General features: G+C 55.1%; 2 protein-coding genes across 4 annotated transcripts in view; one reads left to right on the top strand and one right to left on the bottom strand.

Annotated features, from left to right (window-relative positions):
- LOC128075639 (mucosa-associated lymphoid tissue lymphoma translocation protein 1-like) overlaps positions 1 to 20,701 on the top strand; it is a 102,639-nt gene that overhangs the window by 2,233 nt on the left and 79,705 nt on the right. The window lies entirely within an intron of this gene.
- Positions 2,460 to 19,073, bottom strand: SHF (Src homology 2 domain containing F). Of its 3 annotated transcripts, XM_052672615.1 has the most exons (7): positions 18,444 to 19,073; positions 14,874 to 15,003; positions 13,751 to 13,969; positions 12,373 to 12,510; positions 9,807 to 9,978; positions 9,439 to 9,558; positions 2,460 to 6,582 (listed from the first exon to the last, which is right to left on the bottom strand). In XM_052672615.1, the coding sequence occupies exons 1-7, from the start codon at positions 18,927 to 18,929 to the stop codon at positions 6,396 to 6,398; spliced, it is 1,452 nt and encodes a 483-aa protein (XP_052528575.1). In that variant the 5' UTR covers positions 18,930 to 19,073; the 3' UTR covers positions 2,460 to 6,395. The 3 variants fall into 3 exon arrangements, with proteins under 3 accessions (XP_052528575.1, XP_052528573.1, XP_052528574.1); XM_052672613.1 differs by lacking the exon at positions 12,373 to 12,510; XM_052672614.1 differs by lacking the exons at positions 2,460 to 6,582; positions 9,439 to 9,558; positions 9,807 to 9,978 and adding an exon at positions 9,985 to 11,931.

Here is a 20,701-nt window from a genome sequence, read left to right as displayed (position 1 = left end):
TGTGGCAGGAGCCATGCAGCCACATGTGCAAGCTGCCCGGGGAGCTAAAAATGGATAAACAGTCGCTGACTGTCCTCTTGTGCTAGGGCACAGCACCTTAAACGTGTCTCAGTTCCCAAGCCAGCAGAGAGCATCTGGCTTCACACAATAAAGCAAATTGGAAATTTGGGTCTTGAGTTGCAAGGAGACATCAAGCTGAGATTGAAATTCCTCCATCTAAATGGAAATCAGCATCGCTTCTGCCATGAGGGAGGGATCACCTGCTCCACTCTCCACACGGCAGAGACCGCAGGCATAGCAGCTGCACTGCTGAATGGATGGCAGAGCCGGGGGAGGACATTCCACATGCTAAGAATCCTGCAAGCGTATGAAAATCAGCCCCCACTACAGAGTGACCCAACCTGGTGCCGTTACATGCAGTTAGCCTCGGTAACAGACAGACATTTACTGTAGTTGGCAAGACAGGAATGAGACATATTCTGATGAAAGGATCTTGCTGCTAATGGCCCTGAGCAGGACCAGCCCCGCGGGGACAATTATCACAACACTGATAGCAGGAGCAGCAACTGCCTGTGAGAACTGCCAGAATTACCATGCAGTCTGCAGGCCGGCAGGGCCACAGCCACAAAGCCCAAAGATGGATTTTGGAGAGACCTTCAACTAAGTGGGGCCCTCTGGAGGACTGCACTGAGGACACCCCTGTGCTTAGTCTCTTGTCTACTCTGGTGTACGATGTGCTGCTTTCTGTAGTAAAACCAGAAGCCACATTCCCTGCAACAAATTGCAGGAGACACAGCTCCTCCCCTCCTCACCCACCCACCAGCTCCCCTCCAGCTGACAGCTCTCTGCGCATGTTGTCCTCCAGTGTCACAACCAGGACTACAAACCTTCCCAGAGCAAGTGATAGGAGACTCTGACTCTCCCATGCTTCCTTCACAGGCAGTTGTATGCCATAGCTGGGAGTCACACCTTCCTCACTTTCCCTGGTGTGAGCCTGATGGGTACATTCTGCAAAGTCTTCAAGTGACAGCAGTCAACATTGCTGAGCATGTGCACGGTCCATTCTGCCCTCTGAAGCATTTCTGTGTGCTCTGACAGGACACTTTTCCCCTTTTGCTCTCTCAAGCCAAGGGTGGGGGTTAGTCATTGGCAGCCCATCAGTATCCTTTGGAAAGGCTTCACCAGAGATGCTGCAATCCAGATGGCACCTGGAGCTCTGGTTAAATGACCTTCACAGGACAAGAGGTCTTGCTGCCTTCCAGAGACCTGACTGCAACACCTTCGCAGCCTACAGTTTGCAGAGCAGGCTATCAGCCAGGGCAGCCCACGGTGGTGATGCAAGGCTGCATCTCAGCCCTTGTGAGGCACAGTTACAAGGGACAGAACAGACGGCCATGGGCAGGGGAGGGTCAGACAGCCCGCATGTGTAGGAAGTAAAGGGAATTCCACGCAGCACAGAGCCTGCAGTCTGTACCATAAATAAGGAAGGAGGGGGTGCTCAGATGTCAGAACACAATGACAGCGCTTGCACACATGCAGATAGCAGTGCTGCACTGCGCCTGCGCAGGGGCTGCACGACACTTCATGAGAAACCAGGACTTGTCACTAACACGCATGCAATAGATCAGGATGTCGTGAGCGCACGGAGGCCACGCTACACCACACGGAGCACCCATCCATTGCATGTGTGGTAAATTGGAGACCGCCTTGTGTGCAAGTGGCCAGTTGGGCAGACTGTGCTCCTCAGAGAGAGATAGAGGCATGTGTGAGCAGCAAGTGGGGCAAAGAGGTGAAAGAGCCTAGCGTGTAAATAGGGCCAGGCTGTGTACCGCCAGAGGGACAGCACTGAGCACGGGCATAAAACCAGATGAGCTGCGAATGTGCCGAGAGGTAACCATTAATGCCTACAGTAAATCATGACATGCTGTGCATGCGCAGCGAGGCTGTAATGCTGCATATGGGCAGTAAATCACAGTGCACTGTATCTGCACAGCAAGCCTACCCCGAACACGAACAGCGAGAAAGGACGTGCATGTGCAGAGAGCTGCTGGTCCCACGCCGGCACAAAGCAGGGCTTGCTGTGCACTGCCATTTAATGGAGAAAAATTCAGCATGCATACTTTTATCCTGGAAATGAAAGGCACGTAGCTGTGCGGGTCACCAGGCTGAGCAGGGCATGAGGGACAGTGCCCCAGGCACCAGGTGAGGACACGCTGCCAATGCATGAGATGAGGGTCAACGGGGAGATACTGCATGAGATAAAGGAGGAAAGGAGCACGGTCATATCACTGTGAAAAAAGGACCAGATTTAGAGTAACATGAAAAGAGCTTAAACAGCAAGCAAATTCAGCTGACACGCCCCCCAGAAAAGGAAAGAGATTCAAACATACAGACTTCTGAGGCTCTGAGCAGGTTTTGAAGGAAATCCAGCTCCAAGATAGGAAGGCAAATGGAAACGATTTATCACAGATACATTCTGTCAGTTTAATTTAATGATCTTCTCTCATAAGTAACTTCTTAGACAAGATTATGCAGCACATTTAGGCTGGTTGGAGAAACAGGAACCAGTTTCCAGTGACGGGAGTGGTGGGTATGGTTACAGTGGAGGAACCAGCTAATCAAGTAAATGATGGTTTGTATTAACAAGGGTGTCTCTGAGTGAAGAGGTATTTCTAGGATTTTGTCTCCACCCCTAGTATTGGAGTGACCCCATGAATACCAACAGCAAACAGTTCAGGGATGAGAGCGAGGCTGAGCTTTCAAGAGGGACAGAGCTGCACCATTAGCAAGGCACTGGGAAGATCTCACCCACAAGATCTGCCCAAGCATGCCGCTTTAAAGATAGCCCTCCCCAAAACTGTGTAAAGGACAGAACTCATCACAAGTGTAGACTGAAAATTAGGTGGAAGCATATGAGCACAGATGTTTTGGGACAGTTTCCAAAGAGGGCAGCAGGAACAAGAAACTGCTTTGAGATGATGCTGGGGAAGTACACCAAAGGAACTGAGCAAGGGTGGTCTCTGAGTCAGGAGCTGAAGCTGCCCCTTGCATCAAACATGCTGGTCTCCACGAGATTTGAAAGGAGGCATTCAGCCGCACCATGTGTGTGCCATGTGTGCACAACACGTGCTACGCTGCACGTTTTGCTGGTAGCCTGCAGGGGTCGGGAACAAATTTCTCCACTCTGCTATAAACTTTGTCAGCTGAGGTTTTGTTTGATCCTTCTCCTGCAGCACTGGAGATTGCCGTGGCTGGAGACAGGACACAGGGCACTGTTCTCAGAAACATCCAAGCAACTCAGGCATCACTGATAGGGCTGGGGTTTAATCTGATCACCAGGCTTAGGTTTAACAGCACTTCTGCAGGCCAGAGAGGCAGGGAGGGGGGGCATCGATGATGGACAACTGTCTACATGGGTTTTACCCAAACCCACAAGGATCAGCTATTGGTGTTCAGGAGCCCTGAGGGCTCGTGCTGGGAAAGGTGATGAAGCTCACATCAAGCCTGACCCTAACCAAACCGCTTCATTCCTAGCAGGCAAGGGACACTGCGGATGCTAACAGAGTTTCAGCAAACATTCCCATTTCCAAGGAAGGCAGGTTCAAATTCAGCCCTGAATCAACCCTTCACAGCTCTGGGATGCCTTCCTCCTGCAATGCTGTGTCTTTTGGCTAGCAAAGGCCTTTGCAGGAGCAAGCACAGACCCAAGCTGGCCCACAACCAGGCAGAGCAGTGTGGGACTCCAGGGCTGTGCAGCTCCAACCTGACCTCTGTGCAAGATCACGCTCCCAGCAGCACTAATCCAATTACGAAACAAACTTCTTTCCTTCATTATCACGGCCTACAGCATGCTAAAGCAGTTTGGCAATTATGGAGGGCTTAGCAAGGAACTAGAGATCAGGCAATGAATGGCAGAGCTGTTTCACTGACAGGGAGGAAGGATGGAGAACAGAGGCAGCTGCGGGATGTGGGGGATTGCTGGGACAACAAGTGGGTTGGGAACTGCTACAATGAAAGGTCTCTTGACCACCTTCACGCCCTCAGTGGGGTTAATCTCAAAGCCACATCAGGCTGCTCGGGTCTTTGTCCATCCTAGAGTTGAGCTCACTCATGAATGGGGATCCCCTGTCACTACACTATCCCTGTTACACATCTGCCCTTCTATTATTTCCCAACAAAACTCGTTTCACTCACAGGAGAGCAAAAACAGGGCTAAGTCCCGTTTGAAGATTCAATCCATCTACATTTTCTGAGAAGCGCCTGAGGATCACAAAGAGAGGATGCAACAGTATTCCAGACCCAGAGCCATGCTCAGAGCAATATACTTTCTGTGGAAATCCCTAAACGAGACCCCACATGTGCAGGACCTGCATGGATCTGCTCGATTTGAGAAGCTCAGGTCCAAACCCTGACCAGGCTGGCTTGGGGAAGCTGAGTATCGCTCCATCCTGAGCATCTTCCTGCAGGCCATCAGGCAGAACAACACAGGCAAAATCCTCCACCACAATCAGGCTTTTGAAGCAAGAGCCAAAAATCCCCAGGGCAAATGAGAGGAGGGGAGGACCAGAAGCTACGTGCCTGTGAGAGTCCATCGAACACCAGCCTAGTCACACCTTGTCCCGATTTTTAAGCCTGACCCAGCTGCTCTCTGTTTGGCAGGGACACCTAATATGCAGCCAGGCTGCATAGGTGGGATTTCACTGACAGGACACAAGCTCACTGGTGCAGGCAGCTGCCAGCCACTTTGTTCTTTGCCATCGTTTCTCAAGAGAGAAAAACAATTCAGAATACATGGTGAAGCTCTCCTGTGCTTTTCTTCCCTGGTTGCGTGGATTCAAGTAGCCTCTGCTTTTCTTGCCAGTCACTAGGAAGGCAGTAGCAATACAAAGCAAGAGCCTGTTAAAGCATTTTCAATGCAGCTAGGGCACCTAAGAGCATCTCTGCAGATGCATTCCAGCATCTCCAACCCTTTTTGCATGCTCTGATACTCACAGAAGCAGTTCCAGGAGAAAAACCCTCCAGCCAGAGTCGCTCCATCCCCACTGGATAAGGTGCCTCGATGGGCTGGGGAGAGGCAGCCAGGGCTGCCAGCAGCTGAACACTGCTGTAAGGAGACACTAAGTGCCCAAGACAAACTCAAACCACAGCCTTTTAAGAAGTGGTGGAGGCTGCACATCGGGGAACAAAGTACCATGGCTTCTGCAGGCCTCATGCAGCACGCAGCCTGTGCCCCCACAGAAGCCCAAAGCCACGATAGGCCATTGAAGCAGCAATTCCTCAGCTATGGATTGAGTGTAGAAAATGTCAGAGCCTGTACAAACTCCTCATGGTCCCACGGACCATCTCCACCCTCCCAGCAAAGCAACAGGATCAGCTCTGTCCTAGGAGCATGTAACTTCAGACACAGAAAGAGGAGAAACAACCTGCCCCAGAGACAGGGTGTCTGGAAGACAAACAGGGCTAGAGCCACTACACATCCAGGGAAGAGGACAAACCTGGGAAATTCAAGGATTTTGCCTAAGGTTTACAAGAGGTGAAGCAAAACAAGCCAAGGAGCCTCAAGAGCATCCCCCTCAGCCCAGCATAACAGGCAAACCCAGCTTACTGCCGCCCACAAAGGGTCTCAAAGACACACTCAGGACACGAAAACTGTCTTTTGTCCCATGTCACTGATGACTGTGCTGAACTACTCAGTTCTCTGTACATGAGAATGAAAAACGAAGCCATTTTGCTTAGTAAAATCCCCTCCCTGCTGTTTAGCAGAGTTTTGTCGTGCCAGCTCCCCACCCAGCTTTTGGGTTGAGGGTACAGAGTCCCTGCAGAGCAGGTGACCGTGCATCCATCGCTTTATTAGGCAGTGGTGCTGCATGCGCAGCTCTGACCAGTTACTATGTACATTTGGCAAATGAAGGCAAGGAGCACCAAGCACCCACACGGGTGGGAGCCCCAGCAGCCTCCCCCTCTGTGCCTCACTGTGACAGCACCAGCCTTCTCACCAGCAGGCACAGGGCATCCTCTCTGTTGCGCAGGACGTGGGCAGAGCCAGGTGCCCTCAGGAGACATCCCAGGATACTTCTTCCCCCCTTTCCTGCACCTTGCTCCCCTCATGTCCTCTCCGGTGCCCCAGTTCCAGTCCTTGCTTCCCAAGAGGGCGAGGGCAGCACATGGATGCTCCCACTCAGCTCCTTCTCCCTGCCACCATCCCAGCAGGCACACTGGCACACAGGAACCCCAGGTGAGAGCATGACGAGGGGTCTAACTGCCAAAGTCCCCAGTAACACCATCTGTGCCCAGCTCGCTGCTCTGGTGCCCATCCACTACAGCAGCGTTCGGCCCTGCAGACAGGCCACCTTCAGGTCCACACAGCTTCGAGCTCGGCTCGTGCGTGGTGACAGCTATAGAGTGCGGATAGCCACCGGGTAAAGCAAGGACATGTGCTCAGCCCCCTTGATGGGCAGCTTGCGGCTGGCGTAGTGATGAATGATCTCTGGCACGCTGTCAAAGGGCGGGCTGTGCTGACCCAGCACGTACTTGTTCTCCTGGGTCCGGGATAGTTTCATGTGCATGAAGCCCTGGCTGCTCCTGTGAGGAAAGACAGAGGCAGGGTTAGAGGAGACAGTAGTCCCCAGACCCCCACATCTGCAGCCATGGCCCTTCTCACATCGCCCTCCGGTCCTGCAGCTCTCAGCCCAGTGGGAATGAAGCCCTTCTTACAGCCACCCCAGCTCACACAGCAGTCACACCAGGAGGCGTCAAGCTGCTGCATCCCCTGCCTTGCTGCAACAAAGCAGGATTTCCTCCTTCAGGCTGTGCCCCCCTCCCTTTACCATCACTGCAGGCCCCATAAAACCCGCTCAGCATAGCAAGGCCATTTCCCGGCACAGCACAGGCACTGAGCCACACGCGGCTGCGCAGGCAGATACTGCCACGAGCTCTGATTCCAAGTGACGGGCTAATGGCCCTGTTGCTATTAATTTGCGTCTCTGAGGAGAGCCACAGCCTGTCTGCAGCGTCTGGAATGCACATTACAGCAAAATATTGATGACTTAAAAGCAGACAGGACCTCATCAGCAATGCTGAGCCGTATCCAGTGCTGTGCAGGCCAGTCCCATCCCCCCGGCTGGAGACGGTGCCCATAATGGACAGAGCAGCTGCATTAGCAGAATCCATTTAGGAGCTGAGAAGCAGAGAGCCAACCCCACCGGGAAAGGGGTTGTGTCTGGGGCACACACAGGGCTCAGTACAGGGTAAGTGCTGGAGGAGAGCTGCCACACAAGGTCCATAGCGAGGTGGGTTTTGCCCCAATTGCTCCCTAGGTTTATGTTGCAAGCTCAGAGATGTGACCGAGACTGGAAATGCTCAAGGGAGCACACTGAAAAGCCAGCAGAGTCACAGCCAGCAGCTGCTGCAACCTCTGTACCATGCAACGGGCACAGAGAGCCTCCAGCCTCCACACCACAGCTTCAGCTGCCTCCAGGAAGGAATGAGCTGCCAGTGACTCATCCTCTGAGCAGTTAATACAGCATAATCCTGCCCACAGCACTCTGAGGGGCAGCACAGCCAGAGTGGTCATGACAGGGTTAAGCCTCCCAGCTACCTGGCAGGCTCCTGCTGCTCTCTTTTGTGCACATTTTCCTTTAAGGCAACACAAAATGACTGGGGATCAGCACCAGAGCTCCACTTTCAGATCATCTCTTCAGTCACTCCACCTTCCTCGAGAAAAATAGTTTAAAAAAAAAAAAAAGAGATAGACGCAGGCAAGCAGCTTAGAGCTATATAAAAAGCATCCCAAGGGATCTTCCTTGAAAAGGCTCTATAGAGAAAGGCAACACAGTAAAAATCACATTCCTGAGGCTGTGCGGTCTCTGCAGACGAAGATCTTGGACACTGCCTGACCAGCTCTTGGATGGGATGCAGCCTCCTGTGGGCAGAAGCACAGAGCTGCAAGGCTACGTCCCACCCACGTGTGCCATTTGAGAAGGGCATTCTTGCCATGAGACTCAGGGAGAAAAAATCCGAGGAGATGACTGAATTGTAGGGAAGCTGTGAAAATGGGGAAATACTCAGTATCAGAGCTTTTCAGCTGACCTGGGGGGCAGCCACGCTGGAGAGGGAGGGAGTCCCACCAATCCCGATGCCACCTCTCAGACACATGTAATGGCTTACTGGTGGCTGAGAGGGCATCTCATGGCCTCCAACACCACTCACCAATCAGCAGAAGCTGTTGCTTCAGAAGAGCTCGCCCCAAGGCAAGGAAACATTACTGAGAAAATTCAAGCATCAGTAAAAATTCCGACAAAGAAATGAAAGCGATGAGCTTTTGCAAGAGGTTTGCTGTCTGATCTAAAGGCTACAAGCACAGAAGGAAGCACAGATACTTTTTTTTTTTTCCAGATAAACATCTGCCCCACTTTGGTGCTGAAGGCAGAAATAAAAAGAAAAAAAAAAAGGAAAAAAAAAAGAGATGGAGAAATCTAATTCACAACTGTGGCACTGGAAAATAAACAGGGGAGGCTGAATCTGCCAGGTAGCAATACAGGTACAGAGACCACTGGGAAAATATTGGGTATATTGAGAAAAGGGTAGGGACACCTGGGCTGCCGTCAGGCAGGGATGACTGAAGTGCTCAATACTTTTTTCCTACGTGACAGGAAGAGAGCTAATGTACTAGCCCTGCAGAAGGACAAGGAAGTATTTGCTAATCCGTCATCATCTTCAGGACAGAAGCAGCTTTATTTTTGCAGGTTCAGATTGCCCCGAGACTCCCCAAGGAGCTAGGAATGGAGCTCTATGCATGTACCTTGATGCTTCATGCAGCTTTGGCTCTCAGAGAAAGTGGAAAATTTGGGGAAGGTGCAAAGATCCCCTCCTGACCCAAGCAGAAACCCAGCCATGCTGTGGGAGCGAGGCTTCCCTGCTGAGAAATCAAAGCAGCACAGTGCCCTCTCTACCACACAGCTAAGGAACGGCTTCAGCATTTCAGAGAGCTGGGGAAGAAGGGCTGGGGACATTTCCATAAATAACAGCATTGCACAGACTTTATTTTCTCATGAAATTCAGCTACAAAAAGGGGCAGCAATAAGCCAGAGCTGGAAGCTGTAATCACACACATTCAAATGAGTAATAGGGCACATCATTTTATCCGTCTGAGGGATTATGAGCACTGCCAAGGGGAAAGCAGCGTGCATCTAGCTCTGGAAGTCTTCCCAAGAGACGCTTCTGCCAGACACCAAACCAAACGTCAAAAGCCTGTGCCACCCCACAAAGAAAGGCAGATCTCGTATTCCGAAGCCCTGCTGTTGTCCCCGAGCAGCCCTGTGGAGTGTGCTGTTCCAAGCCCCCAAAGCACTGGGGGTACATGCTTGGCATCACCTCCGCCGCAAAGACAGCGCAGCACGGCCCCAGCTGCAGCCCCCCAGGTTGCACAGGTTCACTCACTTCAAGGAGAGGGAGAAGTCGTTCTTGCTGGTCTCGCTGTTGCGCACCAAGTAGCTGGCCTCCTTGCAGAGCCTCAGCAGCGTCTCTGCGTCCGTCCGGCTGATGGCCCCATGATACCAGCTGCGGGGGGGAGAGGGACTTGGCTACATGCATGCTTCAAGCAGCACAGAGCCTCGCGGCAGCAGCGACACCAGTCCCCATGCTGGGGGTAAGGGGTGCGGGTGGCAGAGGGTGCCAGGGGGCAGGGGTAGCTTAAGGAGGGCAGCGGGGACAAGTAGGAGTTGGCAGAAACACAGTGCTGGGGAAGAAAGTGAGGGGAAGACAGCGATGGGGATACAAAAGAGCCACCTGGAGCACACAGAACTCACCACTGGCTCTCCAGGGGCAGCGCGGGGTCAATCCTCTCCCCAAGGAAGGGACCAGGCTCCGTGCTCAATGCCTTGGTGCTCTTGAAGCTGTTGGTACCATGTCTGAGGGCAGCCCTAGCCTTCTCCTCCCTGCATGGTGAGGTGCGGCCATAGCCCAGCCCCTCTGATGGCCCTGCAAGACAGACGGACATCACAGCGGTGGCAGGGACAGTCTGACGGACTGCAAACAAACCCAGCTCTCCCCATGCAGAAGAAGGCTGCAGAGACAGCCAGAGCCATGCCAAATCACACTGGGTCCCTCTCACTGCCCCGTCCCCATACGAGGACAGCACAGGGCAGCTCCATGCAGCATCTACCCCCAAGACTCAGTGCAGAGCGGGGTTCTCACCATGCCCCAGTCCCTGGAAATATTTTCCAGAGAGGTTTCATAAGCTCAGAGAGCTTACGTGTGTTGCTAATGTAATGAGATTCGGTGGTTGCAGCATACAATTAGGCATCTCCATCAAGAGAATTAGTACTGAGAGGCTCTCCAATCTTGAAAAGAAGAAAAGAGGAGTTAGGAAGATGGAGCTGAAGGAAGAAGCAGGAGGGGGATTAACCAAGATGTGCCCTGGGGACCCAGCCTCCCACTGAATGTTATTTCCGTGCAAGATGATTTCAGCATTAATAATATTGTTTCTCCCTCCTCCAGAGAGTTCATTATTGCTCCCCTGCCAAGCGAGCCCCCTCGCACAAATTACTTATTGATCGGCAGAGCCGCTGGCGGATGCTGCTGCAGAGCACAACTGCCCCAAGGGTGGGTGTGCCAGACCTGGCCCTCAGGATAAGCTTCCCTGTTCACCAATGCAGTTTTTTCAGTCCTCTGCAAACATCTCAGCTCAAATTTCCTCAGGAGGAGCTGAGGAACGAGGTGCTCAGGCCATGCCTCTGCAGAGGTTCACCTTTTACATGGGCTTGCCCTTGCCTTTAGCAGCCGGCTAGAGGCTTCAATTTCAACTCATCACCTTAAAAAATTGGGGCAATCATTAAAAAGTCAGGCAATCAGAAGGCTGAAGCACTTGCTAGCAGCACAAAGTCATCATATTAGAGGCTCAGAAGAAATACATAGTATCTGTCAGAGAGCATCAGAGGCATGCACATGATTAAACAGGATATTAAAAACAAGTCCCCGGGATGGAGAAGACATCCTTCAAGAAGCTCAAGTCACCCCCAGACAGGGACAGTAGAAAATAACACGTAACTCCGTTGAGATAAACTTAACACAACAAAGCGAGTCAAAATGAAAATGAGCGTTTGTGTTGCTTAAGCCAGGAAAAATGACAAACCGATGTCTTCAGAGCGACCGCAGGGATAACAAATGACAGAGGAAGGAGGTGGCTGTGCAGCACACAAATTAGTTCTGCGTGACACCTGCATTTGTCGTACAAAGAGAAGCGAGAAGTTTTCCATTAGGCCCTTCTCTTTCTGGGATGAGCTCAGCTTGTGGCCTCACCAGGAGGGCATGTGGGGCAGCCACGCTGCTGCAGGGTGTCCCTGCGAAGCAACATCGGCCGTCACACACAACCTCGTGGGGAGCCAGCGGGGTCTGTACGAAGCTCTGCAGGGATCTGGGTAATTGCAGACAAGGAAATCAGATGTCCGCAGCTGGCATATCACAGCATCCATCAGGAACAGCCTTAGTGACGCACGGGTGGGCACAGCATGCTGCGAAGTCACGTCTCACACATTGGTCTCATGTAAGCAAGGCCAGCCCAGTCCGGACCCACCAGCCTGGGTGGGTTCTGACAGAAGCCCTTTAGACGATGCTCTTGTAAAAACCTTACTACAGAACAAGGTCCTTAAAAAATTAATAATGGGTCAAAAGAGAAGCCGCAGTCATTGGCTGCTGTAAGTGAAATGGCCAGCAGAGCTCAAGGAGAGTTTAGCAGGGGCTCTGCCTCCCAGCATGCACAAAAAGGGCTCTGCAGAAAGGCAAACCTGAGATGACAAAGCGTGTCTGGGAGATGGAGCTCTTCAGGATAGTGAAAGCAAGAGCTGGGAATCCAGAGGGATCTCCTGCCACTGAACAGCAAAGCAGGGAAACGACAGGTAAAACAGAGTGGTGCTGAATGACAAAGGGATGCATCTGGGGAAAAAATAGCCCCAAATTTCAGTGGTGGGATCTGAATTAGCTGGTATTGTGCCCATAAGGGGGTTGCATATTAAGAGTCACAGGAAAACATCAACTAAACACTCAAAAAGAAAAGCTAAAAGCAGCCATCAAATGCTAGGAATTTGGAGGCAAAGAGGAGGGAACAAAACAGTCAATAATAACTGCCACTGAAAAATCCCCCGGTGTAGCTCGACCACCACAGGCACAAAGATATGTAACCAGAGATGTGGAAAAGGCAAGGACAACACGTGTGTCCTGCCCAGGACGGGCAAGCCAAGGAGGAAGAGGAGGAAGAGGAGGAGGAGTGGGGGGGAGGGTGAGGGAAGGGACCTGCAGAGCGTGGCACAGTGCTGGTAGAGTCCCAGCAGGCATCGGCCGAGCCCCCCCAGACCCCAGCTGTCATGCGACACCCACCGTTGGCATCTTCGTAGCTCTGCGGGCCATGCTGCGGGGGGACGGAGGCATTGGCCTCACTGTCTGGGGGGGTTTCACCGCTGTCGAGCTGTCCCACCGGTGGCGGCCACGGCAGGTCTTTAATGACCTTGATTTCAACTGGATACAAGGAGGGGTGAGGGAGGGGTAGGAAGAGAGAGAAAGAGAAAGAGAGAAAGAGAAGGCTTAGAAAAAAAACGTCAGCAACACCAGACCTCGTGAGAAAAACAGCAGCTGTAAGGTAAAGACTGAATTCCCAGGAGCCATGTGCTGGCCAAGGGGACCAACAGCCACCACCAGCAGAGATGGGGCTAAGGGAGGTGACAGGAGGAAGAGGGGTGGAAGGGGAAAGGGTGCTGGCTGCCCAGACAGGCATCCAGAACCAGCAAAGCTCCAGGTGACAGCCAGGATCCTGTAGGACAAGCAGTCTATGACAAGGTGGCTGCAGGCAGTCTGCAGCAGCAGGGAAGGGAGCGCAGATGCAGCTCGCAGTGGATTAGCCCAGTGCTGGTACCACTGCGTCTCAACGGGGGGACCAGCAGGAAGATTCCAGCACCTCAGGATGCTCCTGAGATCCCACACACATGCCAAGGCATGGCAACTGGCTTTGCCATGCAATAATTCCTTCCAGACTCAGAGCCAACCTGGAACATCTATGGGCATCTATGCATGAGCCAGATGTATGAATGCACATCCTCCACCAAGGGGAAACGGGCAAATCCCCTACACAGATACCTCAGCACAAATCCAGCCCAATTAAATACTCAGCTCAGGGTGCCAGGACCCAAATCCCAGCCACCCACAGAGACAGTCAGACACCAGTGTCACATTCACTCAAAAGGTGAATCACTCCCAAGCCCCAGCCTCCATGCCTCTCCACTGCCATCACAGGCTCATGCCTTGTGCACACAAGCAGCAGCACAGACACACTGCTGCAAATTCAAATGCATCTTAGATAAGAGCATGGCAATTAGCCAGTGCTGGCAATGGAGCCAGCACTAATGCACAGCATGGATTTCCTCATTAACAAACACAAACACAATTGATCCCGCAACATGGATAAACAGGTCAGGGGGATGGACGTTCGTCTGGCCAAAGCCTGCCAGGGACAGCCCAGCCCTCCTTCCTGCAAAAGGTGGTCTCAAGGAACCAGAGCTCTTCCTGGCAGCTCCATCCACCAGCCCCACATAGCCTGGCTGCCACAAGCTGAAGACAAACAGCCACTGTGCAAGTGAAACATCACTCCCTGAGACACAGAAATGCAGAAGCTGACACCACCATCCCAGCTTCCCCACTACAAAATACTACACAACATCAGTAGCTGCTTCTCAAAACTCCGGCTGCCTCCATCCCAGCTCACCTGCAAAAGCTTTGGAGATCCTCTCCTTCTTCCACTCCCAGGGCTGGTCGTACTCCTCCGGCGGCCGCTCATCATCCTCAGGCAAACGAGATTCCCTAGGCCTGGGGCAGGCAGGGCGGTCAGTGTCCACATCCAGCCCTCCAGAGATGGGCTCATAAGGAGTGTCGTAGAGGTGAAGTGGCCGGGTTGGAGCCTCCCGTAAGCCTTTCTGGCGGATCTCTAGCAGAAAATGGAACAGAATGTGAGCTTCTCACTTGGTCACAGTCCCCAAAACCAGACAAAAGAGCTTGGTTTCACCTGAGGGTGATGTAGGGTGGGAAGCACAAGTGACGGAGAGGGCCCAAACCTCCAGCAACTGCCTGTCACAAGCAGCTCAGCTGCCAGACAGCAGGGTCCTGAGCAGTTCCCAGCATCAGGATACCTGCTCTCCCCACAGTGCAGTGTTTAACTAAATGTCCAACTCTTGAGCAGAACAAAAATCTCTCCACAGACACAATAAGACTCCTTGTTGATGCTGATTCTTCCAAGAAAGCAGCAATGTCCTCCAAAAGCTGCACGAGCTTTACAGAAACCATTTGCTCCAGAGAAACCACAGGACAGGAAAGCAGAGCCAGAGCCTGGAGCATGCAGCCCTGCGTGCACTGCAGCAGTCAGAGCAATGCCTCTGGGAGCACGTGCTCTCACCTCGCCTGCTTTCAAGCCATAAACAAAACCGTGGGGGACCCTGCTGCTGCAGCAGACAACAGCACGCTCTGCAACAGCCATAACCAAATTAAATAGCTCCCACATCCATCTTGCTCTGTGCCAGACCCATCGAATGTCATGTCTCTCCTGGCTCAACCTCACGAGCAGCACTGCAAGCAGAAGTGTTGAGGGGCCTTTAATACTCATGTAGCCTTTACAAGTGCTCTGTCTGTGGCCAACCTATCACACATGTAAATCTGTGAAAATCTGGCTGCAAAGCAGCTGTGCTCCTCTGTAGCCATCCACCGGATTTGGTGGCCACCCCTGTGAGACCTGGTGCCAGCACAGGCTGCAAGGAACAGAGCAGTGGCCACCAAATTCACAGAGCAGCAGGAAACGGAAGAGTGCAGTGGTCCTTGCACAGAACTTTCCACCTTACCAGCCATCATCTTCTGGGCTTCGTACGGTTCCATATACCCATCATTCTCTGTCACCTTCTCCACCCCTGCCTGGCTACCAGCCACCTGCGCAGCATCAAAGGGGTCTGCGTAGTCCTCCAGGACAGCCAGCTGGAAAAGGGAAGGACGGGAGAAAGGTTAGGCCATTCCCTGCCTTTCCAAGGGACCAGCTGAAGCCCCTTCAAATGTCACCACCTCACCACGAGGAGCACCCAGAGCAGCAGCCAGGACCTCAAGCTCCATGGGGACAGATGAGCCTCCAAGTTCTGGCAGCAGGAGCCATGGGTTGCTGCCACTCCACCTGTCCCTTTTGTTTTCCTTTGGAGGAAGGCTCCAAGCGGGCTCTGCAATCCTGCAGAGCAGGTGCTGGCAGCCTGCGGCTTTCCAGGCACCCGCATGAGGCTCTCAGCAGTGGAAACGCTCCAGCCTTTGTCCCAGAAGCTGGGCCAGAGCCAAGCAGAGCAGAAGGCAGCCCAGCCTCCTCTGTTAGCATTGGCCTGGCACCAGCAAAGCCACTAGCGCCCATACAGATGCCCCAGCAAGGTTGTTTCCGAAAGTAAGGCTCTCAGCTTAGCCATGTTTTCTGAGGCAGCCTGAGACCCAGTTCAGGGAAGCTGGCAGGCACTGGTGAAACTGGGAGCTCACTGGTTATTTGTCAGGGCTGCAGGCACATCGGTAGGCATCTAGGCGTCTCTTAGCAAAAGGACTACGAGCAGCCTATAGCTTCCTCTCTTCCTTCTCAGGCCCCATATATCACAAGTGATGCAGGAGGGGACCCCCAAGCAACCAAGAGTAACCAGGAAATAGGACCAGGAGCCTCCTGGGTACGATTTCACAAGGAAAACACAACAAGCTCAAGGTTTGTCCTCACGGGTGCAATCTGCCACTCCACCACAGCCAGTGGCAGAGCCAGACTGCTCTTCGATTAATGGGTTTAAAACAAAACACCTCTTTCCTCCTTCCTGTGAAAAGTGACAATAGCCTGGAGCAAAAAAACACAGCAGGAAAAAGGGACAGGAACCGGAGTTATAAACACCCCCACAACTCCTTGGTGTCTTGTCCATCACCCATCTCCCTCCAGGGCTCCTAGGGCAGCTCCAGCTCACCCAGGGGCAGCTCTCCCACAACCAGCATAGCATCACCCCCAGAGCAAACCCCAGCAGTCATCAGGGAACATGCAGCTGCTCAGCGGCCCGCAGTCCCTGGGAGGTTCTGTGCCATCAGAGGCACCATGCCCAGCCCTCCCTCACTCCCTGCAATGAGCTCTCTGGCTCCGCAGTGGCAGCAGGGTCAGGAAGGGGTTGCCTGCTTGTTCCTCTGCCAAACCCGCCTGCATCACAGCCTGCCACAAGCCCCATTTCCTAGATGTGTTTTACTAGATAGCCTGACACCTGGCTTGCTGCTGGCACTGCTCCCGGAGCCTCCCTCTCCCACCCCATCAATGCAGAGCAGACTCAGACGAGATAGGACACCGGCACAGCAGCTCAAATGCTCTTCCACATGCAGCACCTTACACTGGAGCCACTCTGAGTTATAACTTCACCGCTTCATCCTCTCCTTTGGGTGCAACATTTTACCTCTAATTTTACCTCTAGGACCTTTTCTCCAGGGGAATCACCCCACAGCTCAGCTTTTAGCAAGCACCAAAGCCAAACCCAAAAGCAAAACAAACGCTGGCCATAGAAGAAGGGCCTGGTTCCCTGCCCCAAGAGCCGGACACGGTTGCACCCAGGGCACGGGAGGTGCGGGGAGCCCGGGGCGAACAGCACAGCATCTCACAGGATGACTCAGTTGAGAGGCTCTGGCAGGAAAGACATACGCCCAGGAGTTTCCTGGCCAGCCGTTCCCACACGCCGTGGTGCTGACCTTGTGCTCCCAGCAAAAGCTTTGCATCAGAAGCATCACATCTCAGGGCAGACTCTAAGTATGTTGGCAAACCTGGAGCCACACATGCCCATGCGGTGGTCTCTTGCCCCCGTTGGGATGGCCCAAAGGGGAGATCTCACAGCAGACAAGAAAGGTGTCACCTGGGCTCAGGCACTGTGGTGCCATGAGGGGCTCCCTCACTAAGTCTCACGTGCATCAAGGGAAATCCTGGCAATGCTGTTCCTCGCATGTCACATCTCAAGAGTGTGAGACACATCTCAAGAATCTGTCCCTTGCTCAAGCTGTGGGGGATGGAGCACAGGGACCAAGCAGAGGGAGGAGGACCTGTGCCAGTCCCCACCACCCCCGGAACATTTGATAACGCAATGTGAGCTGCTGCAGAACGTGCCCTAAGCATGTCATCACAGGATGCCACCCATCCCACAGACTGCACAAAGCTATGACGATCCACCCGGTGCCATGTGCTTCAGGACACCCTGACACAGGCACCACAAGCGTGAGTAAGCTTCCAGCGACCACCCTCAGTCCTCCTGGGCCACTTCCACAAAGGACACAGCGAGCAACCCAGCCATGCTGCGGGCAGAGAACCCTCCCACCACCCAGTGCAGCAGATGGGAGCTGGAAAAGGTGCCTGAGCCCAGCAGAAGGTCTCCCTGTGGTAGATGCTCCACTGCTCCTCCAGGGAAATGGCTTTAGCTTTAACGGGCTTATCTCCAGCTTACCTAGCCCTTCGAGCACTGCCTCCATCCATCATGAGAACCCTAAAAAATGAGAAACCTCCTCCTCACCAAGAGGGAGGATCTGGAGATAGCCTCACCACTGCCTGCCTGGGTGATGATGAAGGGCGTCCTCTGGACCCATGCTGCTACCTGGGCTTCCCCAGCCGCCTCCGAGCCCTTGGCTCTTCACTGCACTTTCCAGCTTCTCACTGCAATCCAATGGATATAGACCAGTCCCTGGGCTGCAGCACCACACGTCCCTCTGCCTTCAGGAGGAAGAACCCCCGGAGGCCCCAACAAACCAAAGCCCTGCTCTGCTGCGGGCAGCTCATGGGATCACAGCTGAACGGGCCCCGCCGCAAACCTTCCAACAGCAATAATGCACTAAGAGCAACTTCCCGGGATCCACCGGCGACAACTTGTTTGCCTGCATCCAGCGTTCCCCGACCGGGTTTCGCTCGGCGCGCGTTTCCCCGGCGTGTCAGGCGACGCCCGCGACTGTTCTATCAACAACTCCCTCCTTCCCTTCAGCAGGCCGATCCGCGAGGAGTTCGCCCGGCAGGCCCCATCTTGCAGCACCGCCGGGCGCCCGCGAGCCTTAATTCGCACGGTGCCCCGTCGGACTCTCGCCCGCTGCCGCGGGTTCGTCCCTGACGCCGTCTGCGTGCCACCGGCCCGGGGACCGCTCTAGCCTCCTCTCCATCCCCAGCTCGGAGGCGGCAGACAAAGAGGCACGGCCGCTTCCCGACAAAGCAGCTGGCACGGGCCGGGCAGGCCCCGGCAGGCTCACGGCGCTGCGGGGAAGGAGGCCCGGGGAGGGCGGCCCGGCACCGGGGAGACGTCCCGAGCTCCGCGGGTCGCCTCCGCAGAGACGCCAGCGCCGGGAGACGCGGAGAACCCGTCGGAGACGCGCCGGCAGCCCTCGGGTCCCGCCGCGGCACTCACCTCCTGCGGCGGCTCGTCGGGCGGCTCGGGGCCGGCGGGGGGCGAGCCGGGGGCGGCGGGGGACGGCGCGGGACAGGCGGGCGGCTTCTCGGCCGCCTCCACCTTGATGAGCCGGTGCTTGGGCGAGACGTAGCGGGGCCCGTCGGGGGCGGCGGGAGGTGGCACCCCGCTGTACGGGTCCTCGAAGTCGCGCTCCTTCTGCAGGCGGTACGCGGCCACGATGTCGGGCTGGGCCGAGGCCAGTGGCTCGGCGGCGCCTCCCGGCGGCGGGGGCGGCTGCGGCGGCCCGGCGCGGTAGTCGGGTTTGGGCGGCGCGGGCGGCGCGGGCTTGGCGCTGCGGAAGCCGAGGTGCTCGCGGAGCCAGCGGGCCATGGTGCCCACGCACTGCGGAGCTCCGCCGCCCGCCCCGGCCCCGGCCCCGGCCCCGGCCTCGGCCCCGGCCCCGCCGCCGCGCTCCGAGCCGGCCGCCGCTCCGCTCAGCAGCATCGGCGCCGGCGGACTGAGCGCGGCAGCGGAGACCGGGCCGGGGGGGGAGCGGGGGAGGCGGCCGAGGGAGGCGGCCAGTGCCACCTGCCGGAGCCGCGGCGCCGACTGCTCCGAGCGAGGCTCCGAGCTGCGCTCCCGGCTCCCCCCCCCTCCACTCCCCGAGCCCGGCTCCCACCGCGCCCCGCCCGCTTCCCCCGGGTCCGCCCCGCACCCCCGCCGCCCGGCCCGCCCTCCGCGGGGCCCGCCCCGCCGCCACCCGGCCTGCCTTGGCGCCGCGGGCTGGTCCCGGGGCTGGCTGCATTCCCCCGGTTTGCCCCCGCTCTCCTCGGCGCGGGAGAGAGAGCCGCCGGGGAGGCGGCGGAGAAGTGGGAGCAGCTTGAATTGTATGGGAAGGCTGCGCTGAGTGGTGCCCGTTCTCTGGAGAGGCTGTTTGGATAGCAGTAGCGCACACTGCTTGCTTCTAGCATAGAAACCCCGCCAGATCCCCAACCAGACACCACCCAACAATCCACATTAGGAAATTCAGAGTGTATCTGCATTCAGAGAATACGGGATACAAAAGACTTCAGGAGGAGAAAAGCTGCCTGCCATACACAGGTTGAGCGCAAGGCTCAAAGCATTTGAGGCCAGGCACTTGCTAAATCCTGGCCGATGGAGATGATGAAATAGTTATTACAATACAGAAACAACAGAGGTTCTCAATCTGTCTGTCCGGTGGTGGGAATGAAGCCGGATTCAGAGCTGATGGCACATGAGTGACAGCGCTTCCACTGCCTGTCAGTAGCCAAGGAGGATGTTCAGCAACATCTGCCACCAGTGGCTCTCATTCAGTCCTCAGGCTGGCGAAGCATGCACTCTGCGTCCTTTGGGAGGTGGCCAAGGAGGGACCAGCTTGCGGTGGCTGCTTTTTTAAAAATAGCGCCGTGCTGGAGGAATGATAGTGGCTGTTCCTTCCCATCCCAACCTGCTGCATCTCTCCTTGGTGAGGTGGCCGCAGGGGCATCACAGAGGAACATCCCGGGATCCACCTGAGCCTTCAGCTTTGAGCAGTGTTGGCTTCCCCTTGTTAAGGGAGGAGCCCAGAGCAGCTGGACGGCAGCACAGTGTGTGGGGTGAGGAGGGCAGAGCTGGGTGGGAGCCCCTCAGGAGATGCTGGGAGAGATCTGAAGGGCGCTCTGAGCTCTGCACCCCACATGGCTCAGCACAGGCGCGGGCTGCTCGTATTTTTTCTGCAGTTGTGACAAGACACGGGCGACATCTCTCCATTCTTGGCAGTGCGTGGCTCTAAGAAGCAGCTACAGATTTCTGCATTCGCGCTGCCAAAGCTGAGCTCCATCTGTGTCTCGCTGCAGCTGATCTTGCTCCAGTACCCAAAGGGTTTATATCCATTGTCTCTGATGCATATAGGGATGCAGGGTTGATGCCTGCACCACAGCGATCAGCCCTGGTGCCACATCCGTGGCCTTGATGCCACTCCATCTGCGAGGCCACGTGGCCAGGCCCTGTGACAGATGGCTGTCATGTAGTGTTGCTCGTGCAGGACTTGGCAAGGGGTACAGAGCTGACAGATGGGAGAGGACCAGGAGCATGTGTGTGTGCCAGACTCAACATTTTGTCTGCTCCCTCATGCAGCCACGGCAAGGAGTGCCTGACGGGATGCTGCCTTGGGCCCCAGGGAAGATGGCATTGGAGCCACCATTTGCAGCCTTTGGCTGGGAGGTGAGCACTTCACGGTGGTGCAGAAGTGATGTTTGGCTCACAGGGTACTAAAA

The sequence above is a fragment of the Tympanuchus pallidicinctus genome, unplaced genomic scaffold, assembly GCF_026119805.1.
Source record: "Tympanuchus pallidicinctus isolate F22 unplaced genomic scaffold, pur_lepc_1.0 scaffold12, whole genome shotgun sequence".
In the NCBI taxonomy this organism is placed as follows: Eukaryota; Metazoa; Chordata; class Aves; order Galliformes; family Phasianidae; genus Tympanuchus; species Tympanuchus pallidicinctus.
The sequence above is the reverse complement of the archived record's forward strand: the minus strand, read 5'-3'. Positions and strand labels throughout refer to the sequence as shown.

What these genes read in the sequence shown, in the direction of transcription:
- SHF (XM_052672615.1), bottom strand. Translation starts at nt 18,929, where the DNA reads ATGCTGCTGAGCGGAGCGGCGGCCGGCTCGGAGCGCGGCGGCGGGGCC. An exon ending in CCGACGAGCCGCCGCAGGAG is followed by an intron (nt 15,004 to 18,443) that starts GTGAGTGCCGCG and finishes TCCCTTTTCCAG; the next exon opens with CTGGCTGTCCTGGAGGACTA. An exon ending in GACTTCTCCCTCTCCTTGAA is followed by an intron (nt 6,583 to 9,438) that starts GTGAGTGAACCT and finishes CTTTCCTCACAG; the next exon opens with GAGCAGCCAGGGCTTCATGC.